The sequence below is a fragment of the Gambusia affinis genome, linkage group LG07 (assembly GCF_019740435.1).
Source record: "Gambusia affinis linkage group LG07, SWU_Gaff_1.0, whole genome shotgun sequence".
In the NCBI taxonomy this organism is placed as follows: Eukaryota; Metazoa; Chordata; class Actinopteri; order Cyprinodontiformes; family Poeciliidae; genus Gambusia; species Gambusia affinis.
In genome coordinates, this window is record NC_057874.1 from 1,728,274 (window position 1) to 1,740,459 (window position 12,186).

Sequence of the window (12,186 nt, forward strand, 5' to 3'; positions counted from 1 at the left end):
TAGTCAACAAATGGATTTGGATGTGGTGAACATTAGTTGACTTTCTGTTGTACAGCAGAAAGTTTGAATAACACTTCAAGTGTCAAATTGGGCATTTTGGAAACCTCACCAGAACTCTGTATCATATGTCATAACTTCTCTATTGTTCTGTTTAATTTAAAGGGGAATAATTTTTATGCAGAGATAAAGCTAACCTTTTATGCTACAATTTGAAAAGCCTTTGGAGCTCCTGTACAATCATTCTCAGAGGAAAAGAGTTTTGTAAAAACCAACTTTGTCTCATCTCTACTGGGTACTAACTTTGTTAGCCTTTTCTCAGTAATGCATAGACTGATATTTCCCAATCCTTGCAAATCTTTTAAGTCTTCCCTTTACTAGGACATGAAACGTTTTCAAATAGACTTTGTGGTTGCAGAAATATACACATTTTATCATGAGAATGCAATATTTCAAACAGAGAAATAAATCTAGGCTTAATCATCAAATGTAATCCTATCACAATAAAAGCTGTGCCATGGGCCCTTAATTTAGTGTTAGAACTAAGTCTCTGTCATTAGCAGTAACCTCAAAATTTGCATCTATACAGCCAGATTAACATTTGGGTTTTGATGACAGCCAACCAGGAGCCAACCAGGTACAAGACAGAAAATGCTCACTTTTTATCTTCAAAAGAAGACACTCATTCATACCACAGGGTTTCAAGATAAAATCCACCTCCTTTAACTCTCATAACACAGTGGACACCTGCCTGTTGGTGGCTTGGTGTTCACTTTTTTTATGGCTCAAAACTGCTTATTTTTTCACTGAGCATATCTTAAATATTCATAGAAAATTGCAGCTTGGAGAGCCGTAACATCCAGGCTCAATGGTTCATGGCCTTTGGCTGGTATTTGCAAGACAGTCAGTCCAAGAGCACCATTCATTTTTATTGGTACATTTTTATTGGTGTTTAAACCCAAGAGTTGAAGGTAGACTGTAGATGTCTACCTGCAGACGTGCCAAGAAGGTTTCCACTGTGCATATTGATAAATATTCAGATATATTTGGTGTTTGAATGATTAAAATAGACATTTATGGGTGTACTTAGGAGGGGTCTCAAGAATTGTCGTACTTTAGCTTTTTGCAGGCAGCTGTGGTTCTTAACCCCCAAGACAACCAGGGATTGCAGAAGTCAGGTATTTTTAGTCTACCAGGCAGAGTCTCATCACATCACCCAGTCAGTGTTTTACTAGACAATCTCCTCTTTGACAAGAAAAATCCTATATCTTGTCACAGTATCGCAACATCTTACACCAGGAGATCTTTGATTCAGTCTGGTTGTGAAACTGATTAACCTGAAATAAAGTTCAGGATCTTTCTCAATGGGCAAGAGCTCAAACCTCCTCTAACCCTGGAGATCTGGGGAACTTTTGGTCCAAATGTGCAAATCTTGTAAGTCAGGTTGACCTCAAAATCTTGAGATTCTGACAGATTAATACTAAAAAAAAAAATTAATTCTTAAAATGTCCCCCCAAAGGTCCTTCAAAAAGTTAGCAATTCAGCAACACATTTATTTGTTATTTTTTTAACCTACACTGTATTTATGGGATATTAAATATAAAAATGTTTATTTTGAAAGCCCTTCATTTTAACCGGGGTACATGGAGTTTTAGTATTTACTGTGGATGTAACTACTGGGACAACACATCAAAGTATCTTAAAGCACCAGGACCGAACAGACCGGGCAGCAGTCGCTGGATCATAAGCCAGATGGTGTGATATTTTACCACAGTTGTACACAGCCTGTTGTTACATGATTGTATAAAGCATGTGCTTAACAAATGGGATTGCAGTTCTGGCCCGGCTTACTGTTATAAATCACTGTAAACAGAATTATTAAATTTCTCTCTTCAACATGTGTTTGATGTGTTCCTCTGCTTGGCTTCCCTTGGAAGACACACCGCTGACTGCGTCTGGCGGTTCAAAGATCCGTCCCATGCTGCGCCTCGTGCTAACTCGTTCTGGAGAGGAAAGGTCCTCGAGTTTCACAGAAAGTCTGAACATCGTTGAATAATGAATGCTATGGAAGTGAGAAGACTTGTTATTGGGGCTCTATAATTTTACTACAAAGGGGGGAATAGCAGCTTTTGTGTGGGTAGTTATATTTAACCATGGTCGACATGGACGCACGCTACATGGAGCGGTTAGGGATTGACGACGCTTTCTCTCCCCGACTGAGTTCATTCTTCCCGCTCCAGTGCGAAGCGTGATCACTCTGAGATAAATCAAATAATTCTCTGAGGCCTAATTGCCGTAACCGTCCTCTCCAATGTTTTAGAAAGAGTCAGATAAAGCGTTGAAGTTGACGACCGGCGAGGAAAATCTCTTGCAGCATTTGGTTTTTCAAGCTGTCACCGATTAAACTGTTTATCTTCTGATCCAATGCTGCCTTACTCTGTGCAATTACAGCTGTGTAAAAGGCTGCTTCTGAATTAGATGGAAATCCTTTTCAAAGAGAAAATGAAACTCCTCTCTGTGTGTCACCTGCTCTTTCCGCTTCCTGCCCGCTTTGCTGCTGTTTTCAGGTCGAAAGTGTTTATTTTGCTTGGAAAATATCTCGATTTCTTTCTGTTTGCTGCAAATGAATCGCTGTTGCGGTCCTGTGGGAAAGCAGCCCTCTCTCCCGCAGGCTCTTCTCTATTGTGTGTGGTAATAAGGCTCTCGAGAGCGTGCACTTACTTATGACGGAACTGGAGAAGGGCCATAAAAGACCATTGTGCTGCACATTTTCCCTGTTAAAAGAGAGACGTCTGAGTGCAGCCGCTCCGGCCCGCAAGAACTCTGCTGTTTTTGAGACATTTGATTGCAGGGAGGCGGGCAGACAGCACTCGTCTGACATTGTTTTCCGTGTAATCAGCTCCCGCTCGCGCTTTGTATGATGGCCCTGCTCCTGCTCTACAGGCGGCCGCGGACATGGCACCAAAAATAGCTGATTTTCTGCAACCCAAGTGACAGATTAGGTCTATTATGCACTGCCTTGCTGAGGTATTCATCAGGTTTGTGGGAAAACATTAGTGAACAAGACCAAAGGAACACAGCATACAGGTCAGTGAGAAAGTTCACAAGTTTAAAGTAGAGGCCCACAGTCACCTTGGAGGAGCTGCAGAGATCCAGAGCTCAGGTGGGAGAATGTGTTGACAGGTCAGTCGTTAAGTCTGGATGTACAAACAAGTTTTTTCACTTTTTTTTTTTTAGCTGAACGCAATAGGAACAAAATCAGAGTTCATTCTGAACAGGGCGTTTGAAAATCTTAATGTTAGTATCAATTTTAACTTTATTAATACATCACTCTATAACAGACATGTTGCACCAAATTATTGCATATCAAGAACAGTGAAATAATTAATATCAGTGATAACAGAAAACACTATTCACAAGAACCTTATTCCCAGAGTTCCTGAGAAATCTGCATAGAGACCTCCCACAATGTCTTTAGCTTTATGATGTAATGAGCAGTTACTCTGCCAAAGGACAGGTGGAGACTCTTTTCCTGAACATAGTGAACTTTCCCATCGACAGGTTTGCCATAAGCCAGGTTGAAGCAGTCGTCTGTAAGAATGTGCTCTGGTGAAATAAACGTTTTCAACCAACATCCAAAATGCATCAACCTAAACCTATCGTCTGTATTGTGAGACATGATGGTGGCATCGTCATGGTAACATGGTTAGGAAAGAAAACCCGTTACAGCCAGAGACAGAACGCAAAACCTTAGATTGGTATCAGGAATTTTAGAGGCCACTATACTGACAAAGATGAACAAAGCACAGCAGTAAAATAACACTATGGTTTCTGAAAGGTTGTTTGAGCTTAGTGAGACAAAAACTTTATATCAACAAGAGCCAAGACAGTGGCAGACCTAACAGCTGTTAGCTGTTTACAGAGGAGCTTTAACGAAGCCCGATCAAGGTGTTTGTTCTTCCAACAACAGCAGCAAAATATTTTCCCAGCTGCACCTGAAACCAAACTGAGACTTAAATGAAAGAAATCAAAGCAGAAACACTCCTCAAAGAAATACCTGGCAAAATCACCAGGATCAAACCTGGACTGTATATTTATTTTAAAAGACGATCTTTTCTCTTCTGTTAGGATTCTTTCATTTCATAAGCTTAAGTGTTTTCCTGGGGAGATTTTATGAGATATGTTCTGCTGTTAGCTGTGCATAATTGTGAAATAGAGAAATTCTCTCTTCAAAAGATTTCTCAAGACATAATGCTAACTGATTGATATAACCGCCTGTCCCATTTGGATAGGTGGTTGATGTTTTTCAACATTTCTTACAGATAAATAAAAATTATGAGCTATATTAGGTGTAAAATATAGATTCCCATTTATTAATGACATTTTTTCCATTTATCTATGTTTTGGAGTAACTAAACCCACAAACACCGATCTACTTTTTCTCAAAAGCAACACAAAGCAATTTCAAACTGTGGGCCTTTTCTTATGTTTTCTATCTACAATAATTTACACATCTGATTATTTTGTTACTTTTAATTAAATTAAAATTGTTTAGTTCATTGTTGATTAAAAAAAAGGCACCAAAAGTTTGTTTTGAGAATGTTAATTTAAAAATGTACAGTGTTTGTGGCCTCAAGTGCCTTCAACTTAAACAATGTTGGCCCTCAGGCAAAAAGTTTGGACACCACTGATTTTGGTATCGTTGCTTGTGTAGGTGGGTGAGAAAAAAATAATGTTGTTCCAGCACTTTGTGTTGATCCGTTGGACAAAACCCCAATGAAATCCTTAGGGGTTTACAGCATAATATGACAAAATGTAAGAAAACTCCCAGGGTATGAATTCTTTCTGATAATATGGGTTCCAAACCAGGGAGCACCTTTTGGCCCCACTGATGCTTGTCATCGCTTGTAGCCATTTTTCAGAAATGACGGATTTCCTCCCACCTGTTTCTTCTTAATAACATGCATCTGCATAAGAAACTGGAGAGTCCGCTGCCATTTAAAGTGAATTACACCCCTCGTTGATCACCCATAACACCAACCATAATCATGCCCACGGCTCTAGAATGCACAAGTGCGAAGGCGAGCTCGCAGGCATTTGTTTTAATTGTCGCGCCATAATGATTAAGTGGAAATTTGATGCAGTTTGACTGGGCTTCGGAAAGATGGATGGCCTGCAATGCTATCTGTTCTCCAAGTCAAGTCCTTGGCACCATAACGGTTCACTGCTGCTTACATTAACACCGAGCTGGAGGGCATGATGTCTGGGAACCCACCACCTTTTATTCCTCTCATGCCATCGAACGTACAAGTCACAACGTTCTCATGAGTCTAGCGTTTGTCGTTGCCCCCGTCTGCCCTGAACTGTGTTTTAATTTCTTCATTTCCATGTTAATTTTTTCCAATCTTTCTGACTCCATTTTTTTGTCTGCTTTAGGTGGAAGTTAAACGGTACAGAAGTCACTCCCAAAGCTGGATCTCACTACAGCCTTTCTGGAGGCAACCTCAGAATCAGCCGCCTGAACAAAGACCAAGACGCCGGGACGTACCAGTGCCTCGCCTCCAACTCCTTCGGGACCATCGTCAGCCGAGAGGCCAGCCTAACCTTTGCTTGTGAGTTTTTTCCTCTCCTCTGGGCAAACCTCTTTGGCTTCTGTGGCTGCAAAAAAAAACAAAAAAAACATTTATTGTTGCAACCGAGGATAACAACGCAAAAATGTTCTTTAAGTCTTCAAGACGCGATTAACATTCTGGGGGGAGTTTTTCCCCTGGGTGTCATTAGCACCCGCTGTGTGCTGACTGGAGTTTACACTAGTCAATGCAGCAGCTCAAACACCAGGCAACAATAAAGATGTGAAAGCATAAAGCGAGTTACGGTAATTAAAAGAACTGCCAACGGTGATGCTGGCTGCCACTAAAGAGATTTTATTTACTTTTTAACTGAATCTGTGCCTTCCTGCGGCATTATGTTGCTGAATTTATTAGGTAGGAGGGAGACAAAAACAGACCTCTAAGCAAGACAACTATCAGACGTGCATGAGACATGCATCAAAAGTTGTGCTGAGGCATAATCTGGGAGGGGATTGTGATCTGAAGGTGTGCCAACAGGAGGCTCTGTTAATCAGACTGAACGGGTGGACCTCAGAGGACAGTTAGCGGGGCAGCGGTCTCTCTGGGTGGCTGAATTAACTACTAGCCTCCAATAAGCACGTTGCCAAGGGAACAATGAGGTCCAACGGCAGAAACTGACTTCAGATGTCTTCATTTTCCTTTCATAGCTGTAAGATGTGAGGGGACTGGCTGGCTGGCAGAAAAATCCATTTTTATCAATTAATAAATGTTTGGGAAACTGTGTTTTTAAAACAATGCATTCCCTGAGTTTCCATAGTTCACAGTGATGTCAGTACACCCAATGCATACCATCTTTTTTGAACAATGTGTTTTTCAGCTTTGTCATATTTTATCTACTGGGTACAATGTCATAATTTTACCAGAATACAGTTGCAGTAATATGAAAATAAAGTCATACAGCAGTGAAATTGGAATATTGCTGGAATATTAGGAGAATAAAGTAGTAATTTTATGAGAACTCCAACACAGAAAATAACAGATTAAAATGAGAAATAAAATTATCAAATCTAAAATCATCAAATTAAATCTCAAAGAAAAGTGCAGACTGTTATTAGTCAGAAACACAGTTCTGTCTGCTTTGACATCTGATTGGTCTGCAGTAGAAAACTATTGTAGTTTGGAAAATGACTAGTTTCCAAACCAAGTGCACCCTTTTGTGTTTTAAGACTCATGTTTTGTGATTTATTGAGATGCATTGAAGAATGAGGACAATGCACGACTCTGCTGACTGGTCCAGAAACACCTGCAAAGGTTCAGGAGAGTTTTAGGAAACAGAAAAATATCTAACTGTTCCCTTGTGAATAGAATTTATATACTTTACCTACCAGAGCTATATCACTTTTCACACTGTGGATTGGTTTTAGATTGGATATATTTTAGAGGGGCTTGGGCTCAAGACTGGTAGATTAAAATTTCCATCAGGTGACAGAAGTTAGAAGCAGATAACTTTGACAGTTCTGAAAGTGATACAACTCAGAATACTTTAATGCAGATTCAGCATCCTCAAACTTTTTTATGCTAATGTTTGACAAACACAATGATGGATTGTTTGACTGATCTCAGAGATTTTAACTGACAGCCCCTAGACTCCATATTCCTGGAGCTTCAGTGAGTCAATAACTCCCACCACTGTACGATCATTACTGGTCAGGTGAATTGATGACACTGCCAGCAAATGACTGATAACTGCTCAGATTAGATTCTGAGGTTTAGCATTTGGAGACAAGGCCACCAATCTGTCTCAGGCCATTTGTTTGGCCCCCTGGAGCTGTGGAAAGTCAATCCATGACCCCATTCTGCTGGTGGATTTCCACTGTGATGGGATGATAGTTCCATCAATTGTTTGGGCTCTGACCTTACCGGTCTTCAGTCGCTGTCACAGAGCCGGGGAGGGGTGTTCACCGTGTATGACTGGGTGTCATCTATCTTCTTTATTACTCATGGAATAGCTTAATTAACTCCGCACCATGATTGAATGGTGACGACCCAAGCGAGTAATTTAAAGGGCAACTGGTATTTCTGGAGTGTCATATAATTATTTATAGAAGTTTAAAGAAATCCCAGACAACAAATCCCTACACAAGACATAAGTTCCTGTTAGACAAGGACTTTTTTTAATTACCCCACCTCAGTGTGGTGATGGACGTCTGCTCAATAACTTCAGTATTTCTACTGCTATAGAACTGCTTCAAATCCAGTGTCTGATGTTGGACTGTTTTACCTAAAGTCGTGTATCTAGGGCTGCAGCTAAGAATTATATTAGTCATCGATTATTTCTTGATTATTCAGATAAAAAATTGGTACATTCCACAGATTTTTCATTAATTAACTAAAGCCTTTTTTATATAGTTTTAGATTTTATTTATTTATTTGAGTTTATTTGATAGGGACAGACACACATCGACATAGACAAACTGAACAAAACAGCAGTCCCATGTTTGCATCATAGTGAAATAGCAACAGCTAATTCGCAGCACTTGTCCCTAGATTGAGATAAACAAATCAATTCCTTTTTAAAGTAAGAAAATAAACATTTTATGGTCTAAAATGCGATAACATTTGGATTCCTTTAGGGAACTCTTGTAGTAAATAGGAACTACATTTATGGTGTCATTTTTTTAAAAACATACATTTGCGCTTTAGCATGTTGTTGGCATACTGACAGCCACTCTATCTATCTTCTGATTAAGAACAGGGCTGCCCACACTGACGCGGCTCAGGGATTACGTCACCCGCAGCGCCGTGCGCAGTGCCCTAGTGCCTGTAAATTTAATGGTCCAATGATAATTTAAAAAACAGGACATTTCCTCACTTTCTAAAAAAAACCCGGGACGCCCGGGACAGGACGTGAAATACGGACATGTCCCGGGAAATACGGACGTTTGGTCACCCTAGCCTATGTGTAATATTCATGATAATGGAGAGTTATTTACCAAAGGCAACACATCTTTCACTTCAAGTTCCAGAGTTGTGCATTGGGGTGTTAGAATCAAACAAAAAGATGAATAAAGCATCTACAGAATTCTTAAAACTACAGATGAAATGACATAAGATTTTATTTCCCTTTCTCAGACATGTGCCAAACCCATATCCAGCTCCTGAGAGTGTGCTCCAACTCCTCTTTGAAATTCACACCTTTAACACTCAGGCGAGGAGAGAGGTTTCAGCCTCAGCTCTACCTCTCTCTGGTAAAGATCAAAACCTCGAGCTGGTAATGAGCTCTAAGCAAAACAGGAGTGTGATTTTGACATAAGACTGAGTCTCCTCACACCTCTAACAAGCTAACAGGCAACTGGAGCTGTGAATCAAAGTTGGAGTCTGATAAATCATTGAATATTCATTTCTCCTGTGTTTCAAAGACTGCCAAATCTTTAATCTGATCCTAAGTAGTGTGTTGGGATTGCGGTAAAGTAATAGAACTGCTGCACACTCCATCAAAACACGACGCAAACACTAGAAACCTTCCTGGAACAAGTCAAGCAACAGGTTAATCAGACTAAATAAAGTGATTCAATATTTTTTTCAGTGATTTTCTGATTTCTGAGACCCTTTTTTGTTAGACCTGTCACTACTTTTAGGTTCTCCTCAAGAACTGGACATAACACTCAAATACCCCAAGTAAGGTTAGCTCTATTAAAATATGACAATAGTTTGTTATTCTTTTTTTTTTTTTTGTTAAATGCATACTTCCGTTTTCAAAATGGTACCATTTCCATCCATCCATCCATCCATCCATTTTCTTTACACCCTTCTTCCCTAAATGGGGTCGGGAGGGTTGCTGGTGTCTATCTCCAGCTGCGTCCCGGGCGAGAGGCGGGGTTCACCCTGGACAGGACGCCAGTCTGTCACAGGGCGGTACCATTTCCATATCAAATAAATTCCAAAAAGTTCAAGTGGTAAATAATGAAATTAAGTAAATGCTCTTTCAAGTATATTTTATATATTGTATATTTTACTCTAATGAGGCCCTAATAAACTAGTCTTGTGCAAAGAAAGTACAAAGCAGTGTAAACATGTACTTTTCCATTCTGTAGTATGATTTCCATTTTACAAAAACATTTATCCAAACCGATAGGAAGCCAGTCGGTTTTCTCAAGCCTGCAAGTCGTTTAGATTTTCCTAATAACCTTAAAGGCTCAATTGGGAAAAAAAAAAAAAAAAAAACAGAGATTGAGATAAAAGTCACAAAACACATTAACAACAAAGCAAACAGCACCTTTCCATTCTTTGTCCAGTAGTCCTCCAAAACAACAGATAGTTGGACTCGGGCTGTGATTACAGTAGCTTTATCAAACGATGTGCAATTACAAAACCAGAATGGTTCCAAATTGGATCATTTGGCGTCATGCTGTGCAGAGATGGTCAGCTGCCAAGAACTGGCAGGGTGGGTTGATATTTTTCATAATTAATATTGGTTTGCCCAACATATCCACTTAGAATGGATATGTTGCATTAATCACTAAGATGATTAATGCAACAGCAATAATCACTTTAGTGCTCAAACTAAAGCAGTGAATTAAAAGTAGGATTGTTATAAATGTAAGAATGTTCTTCTTGGTGATTCTGAATTTCTTTCTTTTCACTTTCTTTTCTTGTCACAGATGATAAAACATTTTCTGTTCCAATTTTGACCCTTAATTTGAACAATGCCAGTTAATAACTTCTCCATCTGCCGTCTTGTATTGTCTCAGTGTACAAATAAAGAATCAAATATTTATTAAAGTTTTAATAGCTTACTTTGAACAGAAAGAAAAATAGTTTGCCACTATATGATGATCTTACTGCAGTTCCTGTAATTTCTCAAAGGAAAGGATTTTTGCATGGAGTTTGTCCTGGTAAGAGGTTTTTTTTTTTCTTTTTTTTCCAGAGATGCCACTTTTCGTCCACATGCAAAAAATTGTCAGGTAGTATCGAAATTGATTATCTCCATCATGGTCCTTCAAAAGACTGCAGACCTGGAAAGAGATTTTCAAGAATATTTGCTGTTAACATTTGTTCTATTTGGTTTTGATGCAGAAATAAATGCCTAACATGCTCAGTATTTCAGTTTTGTACCTTCTTTTTCACTAGTCCATAAAAATTAATTATTTTGACTCTCTAAGGTCAAATAATAATCTCGTTGAATTGATGGTGGAATTGTGATTCGGTCTCTGTCGGATGTGGGAGCCTGTCATTTTTTACAGTTGATCATTTATCTGTCTCCTGATTCGGTCATTTAGCTCCTGGTCTCTGGGGTTTTCTCCCTGTAGTTTCATTAAGCAGCCATCAGTAATTTCTCCATCTTATTCCAGGTGACCAACGCTCACTAAAGCACATTATTGCTGTTGCTCAGATTGGATTTTTTGTGTCTCTTCAGTCCAGCACGTTGATCTAATCTTAAGTCATTTCACATTTTTAGATAGCCTGTCATTTCTCAGTGTAATTTCTTAAGCAACTTTGCTAAATTTTCCTCCATTTTGGCAGCCGGAGGAGCCATAGAGACGCTTTCCTGATGAAAACTTTGAAGAAATAATTTTGCTTGGTTAGTGTTTGGTGCTCCACGACGTCGTCAAGGTTACCCTCAGAACCAGCAGGGGCTCGGAACATTCTGTCGTTCCAAACTTTTGATGGATGATGCTACTTTTTTTTGTAAGTGTTGTTCCTGTCGTCCTCCTAAGAGGAGGATAAGTGATGGGTGCTGCTGCTCAATAAGCACCCAACCTGATGAGTATTTCCTATCGGTTCTGTATCACTTATTATGTAAAAGATGTATACTCATATTTCATACTGATGAACAGGCTGTGTTTTTTTTTTCGACATGGGGTGGCTGTGCTTTGGATGCAGTGACAAGCCTTATTCAGTGTTCCACAAGCCAGCGATGCCAGAAGGTCTGACTCTTAACAAAGAAACAGAGCCTGGCTTGACACATCCAGTGGGAGGGTGTATGTATTCAGGTGTTGCAGATATACAGTGTCTCATTAGTGTCAGGCAAGTTCACTTTTGGCTGAACACACCAGCGACGATTCCAGATGTAGCCAGATAGGTCTTTAAAGGGGGGCAGACAGAAACGCCTCATTTAGATGCAAATAAATCCGTTAGATTTCTTTCAGCTGCTCTGATAGCGTGGAGCGAATATATTGACTTAGCTAATGAGGCATAAATAGCTTATCGGGTCTTTTCTGGCTTTCACTTTTATCTGCACTGCGCTATCAAAGTATCATAACGGAGAATTGGACACCATCAGGGTTCCAGTGCAACCTGGAAGTGATTGAGTTCAGATTCCAGCACTTTCCAGACCTGGAGAGGATTGGCCAAATATGAATATGGAAGAATATTTTGTTGCTGCCGCTAATTTTTTTCCACCATTGTTTTTTGTTGAATCCTTCTTTCTGGACTTTCTTCTTTTTCTTTGTGCTTTTCCCTCCTTAGTTTTATGCTTCTTTCTGCCCCTCTGTTCTTCTATTTCCCTCTGTTCCTCCCTTTTACTCTTGTTATCGTGTTTCTTTGTGTCTTCTATTGCTTCTTCCATTGCTGTTTTATTTATTTTTTTTAAAAATGACTTAAACGCTCAAAACAACTC

General features: G+C 39.5%; 1 protein-coding gene across 3 annotated transcripts in view; it reads left to right on the plus strand.

Annotated features, from left to right (window-relative positions):
* cntn4 (contactin 4) overlaps positions 1-12,186 on the plus strand; it is a 264,248-nt gene that overhangs the window by 138,981 nt on the left and 113,081 nt on the right. For all 3 annotated transcript variants that reach the window (XM_044122286.1, XM_044122287.1, XM_044122288.1), the window contains exon 4: positions 5,434-5,609. In XM_044122286.1, coding sequence (XP_043978221.1) covers positions 5,434-5,609 — 176 coding nt within the window. The remainder of the gene's footprint in view (positions 1-5,433; positions 5,610-12,186) is intronic.